The sequence below is a fragment of the Scyliorhinus torazame genome, chromosome 2 (assembly GCF_047496885.1).
Source record: "Scyliorhinus torazame isolate Kashiwa2021f chromosome 2, sScyTor2.1, whole genome shotgun sequence".
NCBI lineage: Eukaryota > Metazoa > Chordata > Chondrichthyes > Carcharhiniformes > Scyliorhinidae > Scyliorhinus > Scyliorhinus torazame.
Genome location: NC_092708.1, coordinates 320,417,632 through 320,437,112, shown reverse-complemented (window position 1 = coordinate 320,437,112; position 19,481 = coordinate 320,417,632). Strand labels below are relative to the sequence as shown.

The window sequence follows — 19,481 nt, the reverse complement described above, 5'->3', positions numbered from 1 at the left end:
GTAGTGGTCTTGTGGAGTAGGTGACAGACTTGTCCAATTGCCTCTTTGACACAGTACAGTCCCCTTATATAATCTGCTCAGTCAGGTCTTCGATGACCTGTGTTACCTCTATGTATTTGAGTAGGTGGAGGGGAAGTGTACTATATGATGGGATCCGCCCCACCTAAATGGACTCTCCTTTGCTCTAGATCTGCTCCTCCTCCATAATGATAATGAGCCTAGGTGTGTGTGCCCATAGGGAATGTGGTACTTCTCACAATAGGAGCTGACTGAATATCTGCCAGTTGCGTGAACTGCTAGTAGCAGAGAAAAATAAATGCAAGGCGGAATAGAAAAAGAATTGCTAATGAAACTCTCCACATTCTTTCACGTCAGAAGCACTTTGCTTTAACCTGTCTTCGCTGGCCCTAAATTACCCTGGGCGTATTGTAAGTGTAATAGCAGGAAATCTTGAGCTACAGCATTAATGGTCCTCTACATCATAACCTTAAATCCGGGCATTTGGGATTTGATGAGCATTTCACAAAAAGGGTCAAAAAGAATGAGGGAGTGCACAGGAGTGATTTTAAGGTGGAAAAACAGCAGAAAATTATTCTGTCTGATTTCCTTGTCACAAAAATATTGGTTAGGCACTGGGAATACACTGAAATTGACAAGGAAATATACTGCCAAATTGTTGCAGATAACACGATACTGAAATCATCAAAATTGGCCTAAGTTGAATGTGAACAGAGTAATTAGCAGTAAACGGCATAATTCTGTCCTTGTTCTCGAATAGGAAGATTAATTTGGCTTCTTCTGTGGTAGAACAGGTTTACCTTTTCCTCCAAACTTTGATACCTATTTGCATTTACAGTCACATTACTGAAGCCATTTATTATTCTCCCACTGAAACAGCAAGGATCTTCATTTCATTTTAAAAGCGTCATTCATCTTCTGTGTCTTCTTGATTCTTTTCCCACACCCAGAGATGTATGAGGCAGATAAAGCACATACTTAAATCTGCTTCCATAGCTGGCTTTTCCTGGAATGAGTCGCTAGTCTGTCGCAAGAGGCTATAACTTGAGGGGGCACCACTCCACATCAAGCGTGTCGGTCTAGGAGACTTACTGCCTGCCATAGGTATATTGGAAATGTTTACATCAATATGTTTGGCCATTTAGTCCTGGAGTGGTTCTCAAACCCAGAGCTTCTAGTTTACATAGATACATGGATACATAGAAGATAGGAACAGGAGGAGGCCTTTTCGCCCTTCAAGCCTCCTCTGCCATTCATCAAGATCATGACTGATCTATCCAACTCAATAGCCTAATCCTGCTTTCTCCCCATAGTCTTTGATCCCATTCTCCCCAAATGCTATATCCAGCCACCTCTTGAATATATTCAAAGTTTAACATCAACTACTTCCTGTGGTAATGAATTCCACAGGCTCACCACTCTTTGTGTTATATCTGTCCAAAATGGTTTACCCTGAATCCTCAGACTGACCCCTGGTTCTGGACACACCCATCATTGGTAACACCTTCCCTGCATCTACCCTGTCTAGTCCTGTTAGAATTTTATAAGTCTCTGTGAGATCCCCCCCCTCATTCTTCTGAACTCCAGCGACAACAATCCCAACCTAGTCAATCTCTCCTCATATGACAGTCCCGCCATCCCTGGAATCAGTCTGGTAAACCTTCGCTGCACTCCCTCGACAGCAAGAACATCCTTCCTCGGAGAAGGAGACCAAAACTGCACATAATACTCCAAGTATGGCCTCACCAAGGCCCTGCACAGTTGCAGGAACACATCCCTGCTTCTATACTCGAAACCTCTCGCAATGAAGGCCAACATACCATTAGCCTCTTTACCGCCTGATGCACCTGCATGCTTACCTTCAGCGAATGGTGCACAAGGACACCCAGGTCCCGCTGAACACTCCCCTCCCCCAATTTACAACCATTCAGGTAGTAATCAGCCTTCCTGTTTTTGCTTCCAACGTGAATAACCTCACACCTATCCAAATAATACTGCATCTGCCATTGATTTGCCTACTCGCCCAATCTGTCCAGATCTTGCTGTAGGATCCCTGCATCCTCGTCACAATTGACCCTCCCACTAATTTGGTATCATCTTTGAGAGTTACATTTTGTTCCCTCATCCAAATCATTAATATATATTGTGAATAGCTGGGGTCCCAGCACCGATCCCTGTGGTATCCCACTAGTTACTGCCTGCCAATTTGAAAAGGACCCATTAATCCCTACTCTTTGTTTCTTCTCTGCCAACCAGTTTTCTATCCACCTCAAACATTTCCCCCAATCCCATGCGCTTTAATTTTGCACAATAATCTCTTTTGCGGGACTTTGTCAAACGTCTTCTGAAAGTCCAAATATACCACATCGACTGGCTCCCCCTTGTCAACTGTACTGGTTAACACTCCAAAGAATTCCAACAGATTTGTCAAACATGACTTCCCTTTCATAAATCCACGTTGACTCTGCCTGATCCTGCCATTGCTTTCTAAATGGTCCACTATAAAGTCCTTGATAATGGATTCAAGCATTTCCCCCACTACCGATCTTAGGCTTACTGGTCTATAATTCCCTGCTTTCTCTCTACCTCCCTTTTTGAATATCGGAGTGATGTGAGCTACCCTCCAATCAGCAAGGACAGTTCTAGAGTCTATAGAATCCTGGAAGATGACCACCAATGCATCCACTATTTCCAGAGCCACTTCCTTAAGCACTCTGGGATGCAGATTCTCAGGCCCTGGAGATTTATCCGCTTTCAATCCCATCAATTTTCCCAGCACCATTTCTCTACTAATGTTGATCTCCCTCAGTTCTTCCCTCTCACTTAAACTTTCATTCTCCAACATTTCTGAGATCAGGGGCAAAATTCTCCCGAAACGGTGCGATGTCCGCCGACTGGCGCCCAAAACGGCGCCAATCAGACGGGCATCGCGCCGCCCCAAAGGTGCGGAATGCTCCGCATCTTTGGGGGCAGAGCCCCAACATTGAGGGGCTAGGCCGACGCCGGAGGAATTTCCGCCCCGCCAGCTGGCGGAAACGGCCTTTGTTGCCCCGCCAGCTGGCGCGGAAATGACATGTCGGGGCGGCGCATGCGCGGGAGCGTCAGCGGCCGCTGAACGTTTCCCGCGATGCGCAGTGGAGGGAGTCTCTTCCGCCTCCGCCATGGTGGAGACCGTGGCGGAGGCGGAAGGGAAAGAGTGCCCCCACGGCACAGGCATGCCCACGGATCGGTGGGCCCCGATCGCGGGCCAGGCCACCGTGGTGGCACACCCCGGGGTCAGATTGCCTTGCGCCCCCCCCAGGACCCCGGAGCCCGCCCACGCCGCCTTGTCCCGCCGTTCAAAAGGTGGTTTAATCCACGCCGGCGGGATAGGCAATTTATCGGCGGGACTTCGGCCCATCCGGGCCGGAGAACCCAGCGGGGGGCCCGCCAACCGGCGCGGCCCGATTCCCGCCCCCGCCGAATATCCGGTACCGGAGACTTCAGCAACCGGCGGGGGCGGGATTCACGGCAGCCCCCGGCAATTCTCCAACCCGGCGGGGGGTCGGAGAATGACACCCCTGATTTGTGTCCTCATTTGTTAAGACAGAACCAAAGTATGTATTTAATTGCTCAACCATTTCTTTGTCCCTTATTATGCATTCCCCTGTTTCTGTCTGTAGTGGACCTACATTTCTCTTTATCAATCTCTTTCTCTTCACATCTCTATAGAAACTCTTAGTGTCAGTCTTTATGTTCCCTGCAAGCTTCCTTTAGTACTGTACTTTCCCCTTCTTAATCAATTCCTTTGTCCTTCTTTGCTGAATTCTACACTCTTTGCTGAAATCTAGAGTCAGAGATGCTACCCATTGCGCCACATTACCTCCCTCCATCTTGTGTGCCATGGTACAAAATTTAAAATGGCTCCTCTGAAAAATAGGAGGATCTGTTGTAACCGTGAATGGAGATATTCTGTTCATCTTGGGTAAACCATGCACATACAAAATTGGCCCTTATACCTTAAAGATACTACAACCTGCAGGCTTGTTGGCGCAAACTGGGTGGAGGGAACAATTGCTGTGCTGGAACAAATAGGCCCAAGTTCCACCTGAAATTGGGCTTCAGTCCTTATTTACATTGGGCTGCAGACATCTGCTGGATGTCCCCAAGCTGCTTGCTGATAATGAGGACTTGGATTTCTGGGAGCTGTGTCGCCGACGGTACCTTTCGGGTAAGTCGAGGGAAATGATCAAAAGTGACCATGAGAGGAGGGGAGGCAGCGATGGGGAAGGGGATGAACGGTGCATGGCAGTTTGCCGTGATTTCAATATGACACCAGGAAAAGTACTCCTGCACCTGCGTCTCTACATTTCTACATACAATCAAGTATTATTTTTTACTACGTTTTTGGTGGCAGCCTGCAAAGGGGACTGCTGGTTAAGCTGCATATAGACCTTAATTTTCCTGACGAAGTGCTTTCTGTGATCAAAACAGCTAAATTTTATAAAGCAGCACTCGAACAGCTGCTAGACACCTTATTTGCATATGTAAAGGGCCTAATGACTGTTACACACCGTGACGACTCTTTTGAAACTATATCAATATGGCAAATGGTGCATTTCTGGCACGGAATGTTGGATATTTTGGAGCCTGGCCCAGCATCATTGAGTTTCTGGGCGATGAACTTTTAAAATGTGACTTTCAAACCTTTCAGTGTTCACACACAAACGATGAGTAGATTGTGATTTTAGCTGGCTGGAAAATGATACAAAATGTGCACGATAGAACATAGAACATACAGTGCAGAAGGAGGCCATTCGGCCCATCGAGTCTGCACCAACCCATTTAAGCCCTCACTTCCACCCCATCCCCGTAACCCAATAGCCTTTTTTGGTCACTAAGGGCAATTTATCATGGCCAATCCACCTAACCTGCACGTCTTTGGACTGTGGGAGGAAATCGGAGCACCCGGAGGAAACCCACGGACACACGGGGGGAATGTGCAGACTCCACACAGACAGTGACCCAGCGGGGAATCGTACCTGGGACCCTGGCACTGTGAAGCCACAGTGCTATCCACTTGTGCTACCGTGCTGAAGCTATAGCTTCAGTCTGCTGTCCCAAGTTGCTCTAAACGGGCTCCTGTAGTGGAAGAGTGTCCTTAGGAAGACAATACAGTAATTCTGCATTGTTGCTACATTGACCTATTGTGACCTAAGTGCATCGTTACATTTGGCGACGAGGATAAAATTATCATGACGTTGCCTCTGGCCCAACACCTGTGTGACTATCCTGCTTTACTGGAAGTCTGAAAAAAAGAATACTCACCAGGATGCCTCCCTTTGGGCTAATAGACACACTTGAGATATTACTAGACCCTGAGCAATGTAGAGTCAGAGAAGATCGACAGTTACAAGATGGTGTGGGCAATGGTGCGAACATAGCAAAACCCCTGGGTCAGAATTCACACGAAGGGTGAGTGAAATGCAGAAACATATCTCCACTTACATTGTAGACTAGGAGGTGGTCGGGGAGGCTCCGTGCATTTGAGAGACAGACTGACAGATGCAAAACAAAGCTGAATTGGCTGGCAGAGTCAAAAGTTTAGAAAGAAACACAGAGAAAAAACAAGAGAAAATAACCCTGTGAAGCAAGAGCTGTGGCTTTTAAGTTTAAAAAAAAAATAATAACTTAAGTAAAAAAAAATAGAGTTGCCACAAAGTTTTTTTTTGAAAGAACACACAGAAAGCAGTGTTTTATGAAAAACTAATGCCCCAAGTGAGCTACAGCGAAGTCTGCTGAAGCACAGGAAAATCAAGGAACTGAAACTGACGAGCTCCCAATGTGCAGGATCAGAGCAGAGCCTGCGGGGATTCTGTGGCAGCAATCGCTGCATTGATGGGCTTCAAGCAAAAGAAGAAAAGTTCTCAACCTTTAAAAAAAAGTTAGCAAGTTTTTAAAAAAAAAACAACGATCCCCGATCAGACCACACCGGGTCTCGGAGTGAAATAGACAAAAAATGGCACCATCAGAGAAAAAAAAAGAAAGAAAAAGCAGACTTTCCAAATGGCCAGAAGAAGAAAAAAACTCCAGAGATCGCTGAAAGAGTTTTCCTTCAGTAAAAGTGGAAGTGTTAAAAATTCAAAAAGGAGCAGCCAGGTTTGTGCTAAAACTCCAAAAGCATGAGAAAAACAGAGAGAAAGCCGACAGCTGCTTTCAGCTGAGTGAAAAAAATAGTCTTAAAGTGGTAATACCCTTGCAGAGATAATATAATTAAAGTGGCAATGCACTTAAAGGTGGCAACCACAAGAAAGAACAGGCTATGGACAGGACGATTGGAGAAGACCCCAGCTAGAGGGCAACTCTCAAAAAAGGTCCATAAGCCATGAAGACCTCAAGGAAGAGGATGTGGAAGACCTCAGAGGAGGCAATGAAGACCTCACAGAAGAGGCAACACAGACCTCAGAAAGGAGGCAATAGAAGACCCCAGAAAGAGGGCAAAAGACAGACCCCAGATGGAGGGCAACTTTCAAAAAGATCCATAGGCAACAAAGACCTGAAATAGAAGACAACAAAGACCTTGAAGAGAAAGCAACAAAGATTTCAAAGTAGAGACAATAGAAGACCCCAGAAAGTGGGAAGGAGGGCAATGGAAGACCCCACAAGAAGAGCAACGAGAGAATTGCAGACTGGAAACCGGTCAATACTTTGTCAAAGACAGACCTGACCAACAGTGAGAAGGGGTTGGCTGAAGTTAAGACAAGTAGGAATGAAGGTTCCATTTGTGAAATGTATATGTCCAGTAACAACATGAAGGATTTCCCTCTGAAGAAACGCAGAAATTAAAGAAGTCAAAATAAATTATGAACTATTGAACAGAGGAATCAGCAAAAAGAATTAAAAGCTCTAGAGAATGCATTAAAACAACAAAATGAAATGACTGACAGCAAACTTGGAGAATAAAGAAGTTGCAAAAAAAATTACAAGTTAGGGAGAATGAGAAATTAACCGAAAGGGTAAAAAGATTAAAATTGACAGTAGAATCATCAATTCAGACACAGAAAGAACAGATTATGTGCCAGAACAAGGGTGCTGAAATGGTCACACTAATAGAAAAGCACAAGAACCAATATGATAAAATGGTCAATGCGAAAGATGCTGAATTGAAATGCTGGAAAGAGAAGAAACTTTATCACACAACCTAAGTACCAAAAACAGAGTACCATGACCATTCCTTCACACATGACAGATCAAGATTGTGAAAGAACTGTCAGGACATAAGACTTTGTTGTATTGTGATGATATGTGCCTGAATGCATTATAATGTAAGGTGCTCAACAGAGCAAGGGTCAATGAGGGATTTGAGAGTGGCACCGTCCACAGAATGATGTATGTAGTCACATGGACAGGACAGACGAGAACTGAACTCGAAAAGTAGCATGCCTGCATGAAACAGCTCCTTGCAAGACCATATTTGGAATTGTACATAGCTAAAGCGTACCAATAAATGTCTTTATGTTTATGAGCCATCACCACTGCAACATTTAAAAAAAATCAAATATTAAATACCTAATATGAAATGGTGTCATAATATGAAACTTGGGTAGTGGATCAAGTTGGATCCCCGGAAGTATTGTCTCTAACACTGGACCCCTGTCATAGCAAGTGGATATGGAGGGACGGATCGTTCGTAAACATGTGGATCACTTGAGCAGTGGAGAGCTGCTCCAGCAGTCATTTTGCCATCAAGAAATGTTTTCGAACCCGTAAGATACAAAATACCCGGTCGACATGTTATAGACATAACTGATGTCTCCGTGGAAGCAAGTAGTGATGAACTGCTTGTGCCAGAAGAGGTACCTATTATTGCAGTTCCTGTTAATGTTGATCTCATGGAAGCATCTCAGACTACAGAATTACGTTGCTCTACAAGAAACAGCCAAACCTCTCAAGGACTCAGTTTAAAATTGTCCACGCATGCATCTAATGTTGAGTTACAATTTAGGATTGAGTAAATTAGTGATTGAAAATTGTATAAAGGAGTTAAAGGGGGAGAGATGTGATGATTATCCCTTTAAGAGCAACACAGCAGAAAATGATCACCTGGCTTGGGGGACCAATTGGGACTCAGAGTGGGGAATCACCCCAGAAGGTGGAGCCCTCGTAGGCAGGAGACATGTAGGGAGCTAGGTGCAGCCATGAGGCTGCTGTTTTCTTATTGATATAATCTTTTGGATTCAAAACTGAAATCTGTGGAAGTGCATCATTACACCTATCATTTGGGATGTGTGTTACTTCAAATATTTGGTTAATTTGAAGGGTGTTAGTAAAGCTTTTCATCCCTTTAAAGTATTCGTCCTCTTCTTGGTGAGGTGTAGTTTGTTATCAGCCACCTCAGAGGCATGACCTTGCACATTGGTGTTTGCATTCCCCACATTTCAAACCAGTAATTTCTGAGCTTTCTGTATTCGTAGATCCTTTATAATCTATTTGAAAATATATTACATATTCTGGTCTTTTAGACTACGTTCTCGACAGTAGATTCCATTATGGCTGAAATATTAGAACACCAAGAAATGTATAATGATAAAATGGCATTAATTCTGTCCAGTACATTTCCACCTTCCAAGGAATACACTGTCAGATTTCCATTTGATTTTGACCTTTAAAACCTGCCAAAGAACTCCAAAATAAAATGTCTTTCCAGCAAAATCTTGCAAACATTACTCTTCTTAATGTTTGCCTAGTAGCAAACCTATTAAAGCTAATGGAGTGTGTTGAAAAACTATCAGCTCTCTGAAATGCTGAACTAGCAGTTAAGGAGCATATTGTGTTTTTCTTTGGAAGAGAAGTGATTAATTTCTGAGTGTTATCTTTAGTGCAATTTGGATGCAACTTAGCGAGGTTTGGTTTTGTCAGTGCAGCTGATTGTAGTCACATGATTTTTCTTGGTAAGAAATGTATTAAGTAAATTTCTGGTAACGTGCTATGATGGGAAATGTTTTGCTGTGTTGCTTGCATTTGTCTAATAGATACAGTGATGTTATGTTCTTGAGACTTATTGAAGTGTTTGTTTGGTTGTAGGTTTTAAGGTTTCTGTCCATCATCTATACGAACATATGAATTAGGAGCAGGAGTAGGCCATTTGGTCCCCTCGAGCCTACTCCATCATTTGATAAGATCATGGCTTATCGGATTGTGGACAATCATACTCATTAGTGAGTGGTCACTGAAGAAGACTCTTTGACTCCTTTGTTGGTCAAGAATCTATCTAACTCAGCCTTAAAACTATTCAGTGACACTGCCACCATGGCTCTCTGGGGAAAAGAATTCCACTGACTGAGAGAATTATTTTTCTCCTCTCCGTCTTACTTGGGAGCCATCTTAATTTCAAACTCTGTCCCCCTGTTTCTAGTCCTTCCACAAGGGGAAACATCCTAATAATAATCTTTATTGTTGTCACAAGTAGGCTTACATTAACAGTGCAATGAAGTTACTGTGAAAAGCCCTTAGTCACCACATTCCGGTGCCTGTCACATCTCCTCAGAATCTTAGATGTTTCAATAAGATCATTCCTCATTCTTCAAAAGTCCAAACGATGCAGGCCCAGCCTTTCCTCATAAGACAACCTCTTTATCAGTCAACTGAACCTTCTCTGCACTGTTTCCAATGCAATTATATCCTTTCTTAAATTAGGAAACCAAAACTGTACACATTTCTTCAGATGTGCTCTCACTAACACCCTGTACAACTATAGCAAAACATCCCTATGTTTACACTCCATTCCCCTTGCAATAAACAACAACATCCTATTTGCCTCCCTAATCACTTGCTGTATATGTATACTGACTTCTTGTGATTTATGTACCAGGATATTCAAATCCCCCCCGTACTGCAGAGTTCTGTAATCTCTTTCTATTTAAATAATTTTTAAAATTAAAAAAAAATAAATTGAGTACCCAATTCATTTTTACCAATTAAGGGGCAATTTAGCGTGTTCAATCCACCTACCTTGCACATCTTTGGGTTGTGGGGGCGAAACCCACACAAACACGGGGAGAATGTGCAAACTCCACACGGACAGTGACCCAGAGCCGGGATCGAACCTGGGACCTCGGCGCTGTGAGGCTGCAGTGCTACCACTGCGCCACCTTGCTGCCCTACTATTTAAATAATAAGCGGCTTTCCTATTCTTCCCACTATTTTGGACAAGTTCACATTTTCCCACATTATACTTCATCGCCAAATTTTTGCCAATAACTAAACCTATCTATATCTGTTTGCAGATTTCTTACATCCTCTTCACAACTTATTCTCCTACATTTCCCCTACATAACTATGCAGATGATGCAATGTTTGGTGGGAGGGTGAGCTGTGAGGAGGATGCAGAGATGCTTCAGCGGGATTTGGACAGGCTGAGTGAGTGGGCATATGATTGGCAGATGCAGTATAATGTGGCTAAATGTGAGGTTATCCATTTCGGTAGCAAAAATAGGAAGGCAGATTATTATTTGAATAGGTATAAATTGAGAGAGGTGGATACTCAACGAGACTTTTGTGTCCTTGTGCATCAGTCGCTGAAAGTAAACGCGCAGGTACAACAGGCAGTAAAGAAGGCAAATGGCCTTCATTGCGACAAGATTTGAGCATAGGAATAGGAATATTTTACTGCAATTGCATAGGGCTTTGGTGAGGCCACACCTGGAGTATTATGTGCAGTTTTGGTGGCCTTATAAACATAGAACTCCTATAGTTCAGAAGGAGGCCATTCGACCCATCGAGTCTGCACAGACCCTCTGAACCACATCTAACCTGGACACAAAGGGGCAATTTAGCATGGCCAATCCACCTAACCTGCACTGTGGGAGGAAATCGGAGGAAACCCGTGCAGATACGGGAAGAAAGTGCAAACTCCACGCAGACAGTCACCCAAGGTCAGATTTGCACCTGGGTCTCTGAAGCTGTGAGGCAGCAGTGCTACCTCTGTGCCATCATGTCACCCGCATCTGAGGAAGGATGTTCTTGCTATGGATGGAAGCAGCGAAGGTTTACCAGACTGATTCCTAGGATAGCAAGACTGTCATATGAAGAGAGACTAATTTGGTTAGGATTATATCAATTGGAGTTTATAGTGAGAGGGGATCTCATCAAAACTTATAAAATTCTAACAGGATTAGACAGGGTAGATTCAGAAAGAATGTTCTCGATGGTGGGGGAGTCCAGAACTAGGGGTCGTAGTTTGAGGATAAGGGGTAAAACCTTTTAAGGCTGAGATGAACAGAAATTTATTCACCCAGAGAGTGGTGAATCTGTGGAATTCATTATCACAGAAAGTAGTTGAGGCCAAAATGTTTTGTGATTTCAAGAAGGAATTAGATGTAACACTAGGGGCTAAAGGGATATGGGGGGGGGTGGGGGGGGGAGAGGCAGGATCAGGGTACTGAATTTGATGATCAGCCATGATCATAATGAATGGCAAAGCAGCTTTGAAGAACTGACTGGCCTCCTCCTGCTTCTATTTTCTTTTTTTTTAATAAACATTTTATTTAGGTATTTCTTTGGCATTGTAACAGCAACAAAATCAACAATGTACATAACAAGGAAAATATTAACATAGTACAAATACCACCTCCCTCTCCCACAGGTCCCACCATTACTTACCCCCCTCATCTACGCTAGCCTAACCTCCCCCCCCCCCCCCCCCCCCCCCCCCCCCACTTCTGCTGACGATTAATTATCTGCGAAGAAGTTGACGAATGGTTGCCACCTCTGGGCGAACCCAACAAAGACCCTCTCATGGCAAACTTAATTTTCTCCAGGCAGAGAAAGCTAGTCGTGTCAGATAGCCAGGTCTCCGACTTCGGGGGCTTCGAGTCCCTCCATGCTAATAGTATCCGTCTCCGGGCTACCAGGGAAGCAAAGGCCAGAACATCTGCCTCTTTCTCCTCCTGGATTCCCGGATCCTGCGACACCCTGAAAATCGCCACCTCTGGACTCATTGCCACCCTCGTATTTAATACCTTGGACATGGTGTCGGCAAACCCCTGCCAAAATCCTCTCAGTTTTGGACATGCCCAGAACAAGTGGACATGGTTCCCTGGCTTCCCCGCACACTTCGCACACCTGTCCTCCACCCCAAAGAATCTGCTCCTCCGGGTCACTGTCATGTGAGCCCGGTGAACGACCTTAAATTGGATCAGGCTGAGCCTGGCGCATGTTGCGGTTGCGTTGACCCTACTCAGCGCGTCCGGCCAAAGGCCCTCCTCTATCTCTCCCCCCAGCTCCTCCTCCCACTTTTGCTTCAGCTCCTCGGTCTGCGTCTCCTCCGAACCCATAAGCTCTCTATATATGTCCGAGACGCTCCCCTCTCCTATCCATCCTCTAGAAACCACCCTATCCTGAATCCCCCTTAGCGGCAGGAGTGGGAATGTTGGTACCTGCCTCCGCAGAAAGTCCCGCACCTGCAGATATCGAAGTTCATTTCCCCCCGCCAATGCAAACGTCTCCTCCAGCACCCTCATATTCGGAAAGCTCCCCCCTATAAACAAGCCCCCTATCCTCTCAATCCCCGCTCTCTGCCAAATTCGGAACCACCCGTCCATCCTCCCCGGGGCAAACCGGTGATTATCGCAGAACCTGCTTCTGTTTTAGATGTCTGTTTTGATGTACGTTTCTATGTGTCATCATCAAATTTAGAAACCAACATATTTGGTCCTTTCATTCAAATATAGATATAGACCCCAGTGGCACTCCACTGGTTATATCTTTTCAACCCTGAAAATTACCCATTTATCCATACTATCTATTTCTTGTTGGCTAACCAATCCTGCATCCGTGCTAATCTGTTACCAGTTACACCATGAGCTCTTATTAAAATAATTCTCATAAATGTAATATCCTTTGATGTGGCACCTTGTCAAATGCCTTCTGGAAATCCAAATAAACTCCATCTACAGGTTCTATTTAATCCTCCTTGCTTGTTACTTACTCAAGGAATTCTAATAAATAAGCCAAACATGATTTCCCTTTCGCAAAACCATGTTTACTCTGCCTGATTGCTTTAAGATTTTCAAAGTGCCCTGTTATAACCCCCTTAATAATACATTTTCCCCATGATGGATGTTAGGCTAACTGGCCTGTAGTTGCCTGCTTTGCGTCTCCATCCTTTCGTGAATGCAGTAGCTCCATTTGCTATTTTCCAATTTGACGGGATCTTTCCAGAATTAAAACCAATGCATTTACCATTTCAACAGCCACTTCCTTTAAGACCCTAGGATGAAGTCCAGCGGGACCTTGGAACTTATGGGCAGCACGGTAGCATAAGTGGGCAGCATGGTAGAATAGTGGTTAGCACAGTTGCTTCACAGCTCCATGGTCCCAGGTTCGACTCCCGGCTTGGGTCACTGTCTGTGTGGAGTCTGCATGTTCACTCCGTGTCTGTGTGGGTTTCCTCCGGGTTCTCCGGTTTCCTCCCACAGTCCAAAGATGTGCGGGTTTGGTGGATTGGCCATGCTAAATTACCCTTTGTGTCCAAAAAGGTTAAGTGGGGTTACTGGGATAGGGTGGAGGTGTAGGCTTGAGTAGGGTGCTCTTTCCGAGAGCCCACGCAGACTCGATGGGCCGAATGGCCTCCTTCTGCACTGTAAATTCTATGATTCTATACAGTTCTCCCTGGTGATTTTAATTGTTTTAAGTTCCTCTCTCCCTTTCAGCTCTTGATTTACATATGTTTCTGTGATGTTATTTGTGTCCTTTATGGTGAATACAAACACAAAATACCAGTTCAATGCATCCATTTCATTATTTCCCATTATTAACTCTCCAGACTGACTCTCCAGAGGACCAATGTTCACTTCAGTTATTTTTTTCTTTTCAAGATACCTATAAAAGCTTTTACTGTCTGTTTTTATATTTCTAACTTGATTTCTCTCATACTCAAAAGTCTCCCTCCTCATTAATTAACTGCGATAAGCGATTAGAGTTTACAGGGCAAAAGGAGGCCATTCGGCCCATCAAGTCTACACTGGCCCTTGAAAGAGCACCCTACTTAAGCCCACGCCTCCACCGTATCCCCGTAACCCAGTACCCCCACCTAACCTTTGGATGCTGAGGGGTAATTTAGTGTAGCCAATTCACCTAACCTGCACATCTTTGGACTGTGGGAGGAAACCGGAGCAAACCCATGCAGACACGAGGAGAAAGTGCAAACTCCACATAGACAGTCACCCAAGGCCAGAGTTGAACCCAGGTCCCTAGAGCTGTGAGGCAGCAGTGCTAACCACTGTACCACCGTGTGATGAATTGTACGAATGCTTGTGAGCGCCTAAGTGCCAACATTAGAGAGCAAAATTGGTAAAGAAATAAGTAATAAAGAACTTCATATTATTGTGAACTTTCCATGACTGCTAGAATAGATCCCATAATTTTGGATAACTATTTCAAAATGAGTGTAGCTAATGTCTGTACACACCAGAACTGCAGGAAATAGTTGCAAAACCTAAATTACCCCAGCTTCATATTAGATTGAACAATCAGTTAGTTCCGTGGTTGGAAAGAAAACCTAGTACATTTTTTTCTTTGGGGTGAGAGTTGACTAATTTTCCTCATCCAGCTGCTATGTCAATGCATGAATCCAGGTTTTATTCTCCTGGAAAGAATACATGAGTTGGAAAGTGCAACAATTTTATTACTATAGGGAAGAGCATGTAGACTGGAGCATTTAGAGCTTATAAAGAGCAAATTATAGTTATATGTGTCTGTGTGGAGTTTGCACATTCTCCCCGTGTCTATGTGGGTTTCCTCTGGGTGCTCCGGTTCCCTCTCTCACACAGTCCAAAGATGTGCAGGGTTAGGTGGATTGGCCATGCTAAATTGCCCCTTAGTGTCCAAAAGGTAAGGTGGGGTTACAGGGTAATGGGGATAGGAGGAATTGGGGCTAGGTGGAGGTGCTCTTTCAAAGGGTTGTGCAGACACGGTGGGCTGAATGGCCTCCTTCTGCACTGTAGGGATGCTATGTAGGGATTCTATATTGCTAAAATAGAGAATGGTTACACCAAAGACAGAGATTGAAACTTATACGTGAGGAAGAGATCATTTATGAAGGGATAAGCTTTGTTCATAGAATCATAAAATCCCTACAGTGCAGAAGGAGGCCATTCAGCTCATTGAGTCTGCACCAACCTTCCGAAAGTGCACCCCACCTAAGCTCACGTTCCCACCCTATCCCCGTATCCCAACCTATCCAAGTCCATAGCCAAACATCATATCTTCACCACAAGTTTATAAGACCACCTCTTGCTCTAGCAGTGTCACTTCAATGTTCTACTTTATCAGAGAAAGAAATTACTCCGAAGAACCTCAATTACAAGTTAATCCTTCAATGGCATTGGTAATAATAATAGCTTATTGTCACAAGTACGCTTCAATGAAGTTACTGTGAAAAGCCCCTAGTCCCCACATTCCGGCGCGTGTTCGGGGAGGCCGATACAGGAATTGAACCCACGCTGCTGGCCTTGTTCTGCTTTACAAGCCAGCTGTTTAGCCCATTGTGCTAAACCAGCCCCTTGATAAGGCAAGGCAAGATGATCAAGAGCCCGCGTTTTCTGATTGATAGCATCTGCCAAAATGTCACCAGTCTTCAGACCCTGACATGTCTATCTGCCAAGACTATGGGAAACATGGATCAGGAAAGGGGTAAACTGAGAAGTGTGGCATCTGCTGCAAATATAACTGCAGCTAGCATGCAGCATAGGATGGTCACATGCAGCTGCGCCTCTGGTTATTGAACCATGAGGATGGTACTGTGGAATGGCAGAGGTCCAACGTCACACCCACTTCATGCAACAGCACCACCTCCACTTTAACAATCCATGAAGTGTGGATTGCTTTACATTTGCATGTCGATTTGCATCTGCACCTTGGATTTCCTTTCTTTTTTGTATGTTTTCTCTTGATTTCCTGCCCTGAGCTAATCCAGGGGATATAGTGTAAGCGGTCTACTCGATTTGAGTCTATCTAAATCTCACCAAATAGCCATTTGGCCATAATCATGCCATGAAAGAGAATTTTAGGCTAGAAACTTTGGAACTTCTTACTTTGCTATGTTCTTCCTCCTGCAGCCTTTTAACACTCAAAAGTTAGATACCACTGAATCACTATTTCCTGTTTTTCTTCCCTTTTACATTTTTCAGTGTTGATTTCTCAAATTTTAAAAAGGAAATCGAGACTTGGTGGAATATATTAGATCACATGTTTGACATTTTAAATGACATCGCGGTAATTTGGTAAATTTCTCTGAAATTCGCCCACAAACTGGTTTACGTTTTAAAAAAAAAGTATCACTTAATATACTTAATGGGTGGGAGGATTCACAGGCACACATGACTGACGAACTGAGCGTAATTTTTGTGGTTTGGCAACAGTTGAACTTCAAGCTTTCACTTCGAAAACAAGATATGTACATCATATAATAATATAATTTATTTAATCGCTGCCTTGATTTAAAACGTTTTTGCAATTCCTTTTGTAAAAATAATCCCATGACGATTTTTATTGTGGGCTATTCCTAGGTCACTTATTTTCATAAGAAACCTATTAATCAGTGTTGGGTGTGGAGAATGTGTTTAACAAGTACCAAATCATCCTAATGTAAAAGTTAAATAAGGATGAACAGAGTTTCACGTATCGCAGCTGTTACATTGTGCTCTCTGTGGCTTTATTGACAGGCCTTTTTTTTTGGGGGGGGGGGACACTTTGAAACAGCGAATTCATTGTTATCGCTGGATCTGGCACTACCAGCATTGCCCTGGGATCGAGGTTCAATAGAGAGAGAGAGCGGGAGCTTTTCCGTTAACACATTTAAATCTATGCTTCCATTGACCAACACGCAGCAGGCGACAGTCACTGGCAGGGTAAGGGGCAGAACACCGACATCTGCCACGCCGATCGGGCACAAATGAGTTTAACAGAGAGGAGAGGGGAGGGGGGGCATTTCTCCAGCTCGGAACTGATGGGGTTGACAGCTGCAGCCGCGCCCCTTGGCAGGCGCTGCCGCTAATGAGCTGCTGCCGCTGCCCCGGCCCCCCCCCCCCCCCCCCCCCAGACCACATTAACGGCTCGCTCGCGCGGGCGCGCTGCTGATGCTCGTTATTTGAATTGTCTCGTTCCGCAGCTCTTCCCTCCCCTCCCTTCCAGACGCTCGCGCTTCACGCGGCGGCTCCGTCTGGTCTGTTTACATAACACCTTCAGACCCAGCGAAAAAAAAACAGGGGCGGGCTGATACATTGGATGACCTTTCTTCCAAAATTTACATCTCTAACCCGTGCATTTCTGAAGTAAATTCTGAATAGGCTGTGTGGCTGGACTTTACGTGCGTGTAATCGAGCTGAGTGGTTATGTGAGAGCTCTTTGTTGTTGTGCTAGTGGCCGCGGGTTTACCTCCCGGCTGTGCAGTTGTTGGTAGACTCCTCCCCCTGGCCAGCTGACTAATCTGATTGTTCCCCCCCCCCCCCCCCCCCCGTTCTTTCTCGATGCAGGAAACGTCGACTGGCAGCTAGGAACCCGGAGGACGACGACGTCGGAGGACAGGGGACAACATAGAGCACTCCGTCCGCCAGCGAGGGAATACAAATAAAAACACCTAGGACGGCGAAACTCATGGTGTGCCCGGGGATCCGGTCGGTTAGCACTGCTGAGCGGTGAACGTCGGCCAGGCGGACACCGAGCGCCACTCATGTTTTCACCAAGTCAGGAAGATCACAGCGCGCCCACCAAGGATCCCGTGAAGTACGGAGAACTCATCGTCCTGGGGTGGGTAAGAGGGTCAGGCGCAGGGTGGCTTCGGCTAAAAGTAATGTTTGCATCTCTGTCTGCCGCGTCCCTCTACCCACCCCCGTGTTGGATATTCTTGTTCCTCTTTGACACTGGCTCTCCCCCCCCTGTTCTGTGTCTGCCCTCCCCCCCCCCCCCCCGTTCTGTGTCTGCCCTCCCCCCCCCCCCCGTTCTGTGTCTGCCCTCCCCCCCCCCCCCCGTTCTGTGTCTGCCCTCCCCCCCCCCCCCGTTCTGTGTCTGCCCTCCCCCCCCCCCCCCGTTCTGTGTCTGCCCCCCCCCCCCGTTCTGTGTCTGCCCCCCCCCCCGTTCTGTCTGCCCCCCCCCCCGTTCTGTGTCTGCCCTCCCCTCCCCCCCCCCGTTCTGTGTCTGCCCTCCCCCCCCCGTTCTGTGTCTGCCCTCCCCCCCCCGTTCTGTGTCTGCCCCCCCCCCCGTTCTGTGTCTGCCCTCCCCCCCCCCCCCCCGTTCTGTGTCTGCCCTCCCCCCCCCCCCCCCCGTTCTGTGTCTGCCCTCCCCCCCCCCCCCTTCTGTGTCTGCCCTCCCCCCCCCGTTCTGTGTCTGCCCTCCCCCCCCCCCCGTTCTGTCTGCCCTCCCCCCCCCCCCCCCCGTTCTGTATCTGCCCTCTTTCCCCCCCCCCCGTTCTGTATCTGCCCTCTTCCCCCCCCCCCGTTCTGTGTCTGCCCTCTCCCCCCCCCCCCCGTTCTGTGTCTGCCCTCCTCCCCCCCCCCCCCGTTCTGTGTCTGCCCTCCCCCCCCCCCCCCCGTTCTGTGTCTGCCCTCCCCCCCCCCCCCCCGTTCTGTGTCTGCCCTCTCTTCCCCCCCCCCCCCCCGTTCTGTGTCTGCCCTCTCTTCCCCCCCCCCCCGTTCTGTGTCTGCCCTCCCTCCCCCCGTTCTGTGTCTGCCCTCCCCCCCCCCCCCCGTTCTGTGTCTGCCCCCCCCCCCCGTTCTGTGTCTGCCCTCCCCCCCCCCCCCCTCTGTGTCTGCCCTCCCCACCTTCAATCTGTATCTGCGTGTGTCAGTCCCTCACTCCATGAAAAGTGCTCGCCCTCAGTTGTGCCCGTGCCACTGTGTCCCCTCTCTGTCTGCCTCTGTCAGTGCTCTTCCTCACTGTGCCTGCCCTAATTCTCCAGTGCCCTTCCTCTTTAACCCCCGCCCCTCTAATTTTCTGTTGGCGATTTCTCCGTCTATTTTCTAAAAGTGTGTCGTCGTCTCCCCCCCCCCCTCTTTTTTTCCTTGCACATTTGTGTGTCCATTTCTCTCAACCCCCAAAACTCTGCATGGGCCCTTTTTATCTTTGTGTGCATTGCCTATCTCTGAATAACACTCTCTGTGTCAGTGCAAGCTCCCATTTTTTTGCCTGCAGGTGGGCTGTGCTTGTGATGTTGTCTATGTTTATCAGTTTCTCCCAACCTGATCCTTTGCCTATCCTGTTCAACTCTCTCCTCTCTACCCCAATGTCTCTTCTCTTCCCCCCCCCCCCCCCCCCCAACCATATTTCCTTTAATTTCCCTTCGCTGAGCATGGTTTGCTTGTCCCTCGCTCGGATTGCTGCATACCCTCTCAGTTTAAGAGGAATGTTGTTTCCTCCTCCCTCTGCTGCTGACATCCTCCTCTCTCCCTAGCCTCACTCTTTGTTACAAATCCCCTCCCCACCCCCCC

At 46.4% G+C, this 19,481-nt stretch overlaps 1 protein-coding gene across 4 annotated transcripts in view; it reads left to right on the top strand.

Moving 5' to 3' along the window:
- The window catches only part of LOC140400157 (E3 ubiquitin-protein ligase pellino homolog 2), a 310,128-nt gene that overhangs the window by 122,309 nt on the left and 168,338 nt on the right, over window positions 1-19,481 (top strand). For 3 of the 4 annotated variants that reach the window (XM_072489627.1, XM_072489641.1, XM_072489649.1), the window contains one exon: window positions 17,532-17,805. In XM_072489627.1, coding sequence (XP_072345728.1) covers window positions 17,729-17,805 — 77 coding nt within the window. In that variant the 5' untranslated portion in view covers window positions 17,532-17,728. Of the gene's footprint in view, window positions 1-17,175; window positions 17,393-17,531; window positions 17,806-19,481 lie in introns of those variants that run through there. The other variant, XM_072489635.1, reaches the window with a different exon arrangement.